Genomic DNA, 6,000 nt, shown 5'->3' on the forward strand with positions numbered 1-6,000 from the left:
ACGGCAGTTCAACACAGACATCCAGGATCTTAGAGCTGACCTCAGAGCAGCTCACTGAAGGACAGGAAGTTTCAGCACCGTGGAAAGCGCCCCACCGCGGCACGCAGAGAAGACATAACCCTCAATGAACAATAACTCAAGACGAGCAGCTGCCGGCATGAGTGCACAGACATCAATATAAATTAATTAAAATAATCTCCGTAACCATGATTAATTAATTTATGCTGCATCAGCACATCCAGCCGAAGTTGTTCAGGAGCATGAAATTGAAATTCAGACGGGGGGAGAGGGAGAGAGAGAAGCCCTGACCTACACCTTGCTGTAGCCTCTCTCATTAACAATTGGCTTTTGTTAGTTCAATGCAGGGCTGGACTGGGTGAATATTTCCTACCGGGAAATGTAGCCCCAGTCAGGCCACTAGCCGAGCCGACGCGGTGAGATGGAACACCTTCAGTTTCGTTTTGTTGACGGGGGGGGGGGGTGTGCTGCGCGATTTGTTGACGGGGGGACAGGCCATTCACTGCGGGCCAGCCAGTTGGCTCTCTAACGGCCCACGCAAATAACACCAGAAACTAACAGAGGGAGGGGTGGGGCCTACATATCATTGGGCCAGCCCAGTGTCAGTATAGAAAATGGACCAATGGGCCGCTGTCCCTGCTCTATGGGCCGTTCGTTAGCTCTTTTTTTTTTAGATCGGCCCACAAGTAGGTCCGGCCCACCGGGCATTTGCCCGGTACGCCACATGGCCAGTCCAGCCCTGGTTCAATGTGGTTCGATGTGGCCAAACATAATGTGAATGTTCTCATCAGGCCTACCAGCCCTTAACTGGAGTAGGCTAGTAGGCTATTCATGGGTACCAAATGTAGTCCAAGATCTGCCATATTTGTGTCCTACACAGGTGTGTCAATTTGTCTTGATTGCATAGGATTCTATTCACTAGAGCCAATTAGACCACTTGATACACCTGTGGAGGACACAAAGATGGCAGGTCTAGGACTACATTTGGTAGCCATGAATAAGCTATATCTTTTGCCTAAGCTATCAGAAGGAATCATACCTACCTGGGTTCAGTTGGCTAGGCCTGTAAGCAGCCAGTCAGTCAGTTACCACCTATGGGTGTGGTTCCATAAATGTGGGTATAAACTTCAGACCAGCCCTTAATGAGATTGCTTGTCGAACCTCATCTGAGACTCAGGCTAAGATTCACAATGAGAGGTGCAAAATGCAACCACCTACCCCAGTGTTGTCATGGTGACTATGGTGTACCAAAAAGCAGCAGGGATACTGGTGAACTTGCTAGACGTGGAGCCTTTCTCTGCATAAAACATCACAGTGGCAAATATGATGATGGCCATGGTGAGGGAGAACAGGAGGAAGCCCAGCTCCGAGGCGCAGCTCTTCAGTGTGTAGCCCAGGATGCGCAGCCCTGCGGAGTGGCGGGAGAATTTGAAAATCCGAAACACTCGAAAGACCCTCAGGGTCACGAAAGCTCCACTTACTTGGTCATTGTCAGTCATGACCAGCCCAATGTAGTAAGGCATGATAGCGACCACGTCAATGACGCTCATCACACTTTTCATGAATTGGCACCTACTGGGGGCAGCGATTAAACGTAACAGGTACTCAAAGGTGAATATCATGACGCACGCCGTGTCCAGGCAGAAGAACGCTACTGCGTAACGGTCTCCACAGGAGACCTCCCTGGCATTGTTCGGCATGGGCCCACATGGAACCGTCTCCACCACGTTGGCCATAACTGAAATGGCGATGAAAAACCCAGTGACATAGTAGAAGACCAGAGCCGTGGTACTAGTGTGAGGATTTTCAAAAGCCCGCCAAAGGTACTCGCGGAAGGTCATGTTCAAAGGGGCAATGTCATTGTTGTCGTCGTCCTCATCATCCTGCAGCCTTTCCGCGTTTTCGCGTCGTCTGTCCTTATACTCCTCATAACAGCAGTCTCCAATAATCTCGGGTATTATCCCGAAAAAAGATAGTTCCTCGTCGTACGCAGAAATGCACTCTTGACGTGGGTAGTGCAATTTTCCGGTGCGGTAGAAATTAAGGATATGCCTAAAGATGTCAGGGTCACGGTCAAAAAAGTACTCACTCGTTTCTTCGTGGAAGAAGAAGTCCATCTCTGTACTCCCAAGTAAAGTGTCTGGATACCGTTCCAAAGTATTTCGCCAAGTCTGAAACTTGGTCCCGCTCACATTGAGGATAATAAGTCCGTCTTGAGGTTTTTTCTTGTCTTTTGGAGGTATGGGCATAGGGCTGCTCGCCACAGGCATCCATCCTATGGCCGCAGCGCGAGCAAAGGGGAGCCATGCCGCCACTCCTGCTGCCATGCTGGTCTATGTGTTACAGAACCCTTCAGATATCACAGTGATGTGGTTTGGCGATGAATTGACATCTAAAGAGGAGATAACAGAAGATTCGATTTACCACATTATTTTGTTTAAAGTACCCAAAGATAGATTACCGCCCGGCCCCTTTAGTCAGTCCTGGGTAAAGGTGCTTATTATTTTAAATAGAGAATATAATGTAAGCTAATAAATGTGAATGGGGCTGTGGAATTATACAGGTTAAAGAGACTAGCAGTGGGAATAATATCAGGATACATTGGTTAGGCTATGTGGGCTACATTCACATGGGCCACGAGCAAACTAAAATTAATCTTACCTTATCTTTCAACTGCATTTATGTTTAGTTCAACTATATTGTGACGAAAACACCTGTTTTCCGAAGAGACGGACACTTGAATGCAGCTCATCTGCCTCGCTTCGCTCCGATGATCATGGAAAATGCAACAACCAGAACACTGAAAATGTTGCATCAACAAGTTAAAAAATGCATGTGGTTCGTGCGGTCGCTCTCAGTCCGTGATCAGTCGTTCATCCATCCACCTTTTATTTCTCTATTCCGCAAAGGAACTATGGTCCGTTGGCGGTAGCTTTCTTCCGATGCAGCTGCTTCTCAATAAAAGCGCAACTCTGCTCCTCACGCCGACTGCAAGACCACCCCCTCAGGAACCGACTGTGGAGAGAGGAGACGAGGAATATGCAGTGGTAGGAGTGGTTTTCCGCAATCAGAAATTCCACAACTGGTAGCCTATGTGTCAGGAAAAAAAATCAACGCGGGGCTAATTAATTATACGGCTTCTCCCAAACATAGAGTAGGGCTGAAGTTACTGACTGAAAGAGTCCTCCACGGTTTGAATTGGATAACCATTTTTTGCGATATAGCCTTCCTACCTTCGCCCACGCCGTGGTTTAAGCTTCTGTAATGTAGGCTACTAATTCGAATGAAGTTACTTAACTTTAGAATAGACTCTGAATTATGATTAGGCTATCGAATTAGCCTAATGTTGCTTTTAGATATTTTTGCTGGGTAGGCTACAGCTTTCTCATTCATTTTCAATGAATAGAAGGGAAGAAAGTGAAGCGGGCTGCACTGGGTTAGGCTATCTTACTTCCCCTGATGCATTTGACATTTACTGTAGCTAATGTAGGCTAGGCGGCTTATTTTCTAGTCCTAAAGAGAACATTTGCGACACATTAGGCTACTTCAACAGCCAATAGCCTACAGTCAATAGCCTACAAGCTACCCATTTTGATATAGTCTTGTCTAGTTCCACACTGACGTATTCTAAAATAACCATAATGAATGTCTCTCATGTAGGCTATAGACTATAATGCAAACCCTCTTTTCCAGGGGGAATTAAGACACGCATGACGCACACAGGACGCGTTCCGCGCGGGATTCAAGACAGCTGCGTCCGCGCGTGCCTGTCAAATAGCCTCGCTAAAGGCCTGTGTAGCCGCTTATATTGTGAATTAGAAAGCATTAAATGAAAGCATCCGTAGTATCGTAAACATGGAGGGAGTCACACAATCCCATTCAGCCTTGCCGTGTTGGCCGTCACAAACCTTGGCGCAGACAAGGTCATGTGTTCAGTACCATGGAGAGCTCCCTATCCCGTCATACAGGACAGCAGACGTCAATTTCCCCGGCGCGAAACCCTGTTAATTGCAGGAGGGTCAAGGTCATTTGAAATGACTGTGCACTTCGCTGGTGACTGGTGTTGACGCGGAGGTATGCATGTGATTTAATTTCGTTCTCAGTGTCATTTTACTCATTACATCATTAGCAAACGCTTCTGATAATATGACATTTCAAACAGATTTCCCCAGTCTGCTCAGGAAGACGATTTCCTATTAAAATACAGAGCCTCTCCAAGGATTAAATGCATGAAAGAGATTTCAAAGAACCTGGTATCAGTTTCGAACATGTTCAAGCTACAAGTCGTTTTAATGATGCCACACTGCGGGATAACATGCCTCTCATTGCCTGCCTACAGTTTGATCTTGGGATTTGATCTGCGTCCCTGAGATCCTGGGATTAGGTTGTGTAATGTGGGTAATGTGAACTGGTCATTGCTGTCTCCTCTCTGCAGTGCTGCCCCAGTGTTGCATTACATTACATTACATTACATTACAGTCATTTTTAGTAATCTACTACTTGCCAGAACTCACAAGTGCATCTCCTTCCTAAAGTGACTAAGATCATAATCTAGAGCTGAAAGCTAAGGGTGAGAAAATCCATCTAAATTACAATAGGTGCTTAAGAGGGAGGATTGTTGTAGTACTTCTTGAAGAGTTGATTGATTCGTTTATTTTAGTGTCACACACCGTTGTTGGTGCCCAGCCCATAAGGGTTTATGAGACACTCACACTTTCTTCAGCAAACACATTTTTTACACACAAAACAACAAGAAACCGAAATAGAGTAAAATAGATAACACACTTACAGTCACTTTACAGTTAATCGTTACACAAACATCACACTTTTTCTCTGTATCCTCCAAATGTATTGGGCAATCTGAAAAACTCCTTTTTTAAAGAAAAGTTCAAGTCTGAGCTCATCCCGCAGCCAGAATGCCTCAGGGTGAGTTTTAAACACTTTTTCAAATAATATATGTCTTAGATCATCATATAGAGAACAATAGATAACGAAGTGGATTTAATTTTCCACTTCCCAAGGATCACATAATGGACATAGTCTGTCTTCTTCTGGAATTCCATTAAATCTACCAGTTTCTATTGCCAGAGGGAGAGTACCAGATCTTAATAGGGCAATTGAAGATAAGAGTTTTGAGCCTGCGACTCTGCTGTCCTGACATCAGTGGGCAGTTCGACCACAGGGGCCTCGGAGTGACGGGGCAACCAGTTGCCCCAAGGTAGCAGAGCGTAGCGGTCGGGAGGGGGTGTAGGGTTTGACCATGGCCTGGAGCTAGGAGGGGGCTGTTCCTTTCACTGCCCTGTAGGCTAGTGCCAGAGTTTTAAACCGGATGCGAGCCGCTACAGGGAGCCAGTGTAGGGAACGGAGGAGGGAAGTTGTGTGGGAGAACTTGGGCTGGTTGAACACCAGGCAAGCAGCAGCTTTCTGGAGAAGCTCCAGGGGTTTAATGGCTGACGCCGGGGCCCCAGCAAGGAGGGAGTTGCAGTAGTCCAGGCGGGAGATGACCAGGGCCTGGATGAGTACCTGCGCCGTTTCATCAGTGAGGAAAGGGCGAATCCTCCTGATGTTGTAGAGCATGAATCTGCAGGAGCGTGTGACGGATGTGACATGTGCGCAGAACGACAATTGGTCATCCAGGGTTACACCCAGATTCCTCGCAGTCCGAGTCGGGGTCACCACTGTGTCTTCAATGGTGATGGCCAGGTCCCGGTGCGGGCAGCCCTTCCCCGGGAGGAACAGCAGCTCAGTCTTGTCCAGATTGAGCTTGAGGTAATGTGTTGTCATCCACTCCGAGATGTCAGCCAAACACCCAGCTATGCGTGCCTCCACTTGTGTATCAGAAGGGGGAAATGACAGGACCAGTTGGGTGTCATCTGCATAGCAGTGATAGGAGAAGCCATGTGAGCGAATGACAGAGCCCAGAGATGTAGTGTAGAGGAAATAAAGGAGAGGACCCAGGACAGACCCTTGTGGAACCCCCGT

At 47.1% G+C, this 6,000-nt stretch overlaps 1 protein-coding gene across 1 annotated transcript in view; it reads right to left on the reverse strand.

Annotated features, from left to right (window-relative positions):
- Nucleotides 1-2,345, reverse strand: part of LOC311321209 (A-type voltage-gated potassium channel KCND2-like) — a gene marked incomplete at both ends in the record, with an annotated part of 39,368 nt that extends 37,023 nt beyond the window's left edge. The window contains one exon of the mRNA XM_084453149.1: nt 1,237-2,345. Within this exon, the coding sequence (XP_084309275.1) occupies nt 1,237-2,345 (1,109 nt within the window). The remainder of the gene's footprint in view (nt 1-1,236) is intronic.
- Between the last annotated feature and the right edge of the window lie 3,655 nt (nt 2,346-6,000).

The sequence above is a fragment of the Borostomias antarcticus genome (assembly GCF_949987555.1).
Source record: "Borostomias antarcticus genome assembly, chromosome: 18".
Classification (NCBI taxonomy): domain Eukaryota; kingdom Metazoa; phylum Chordata; class Actinopteri; order Stomiiformes; family Stomiidae; genus Borostomias; species Borostomias antarcticus.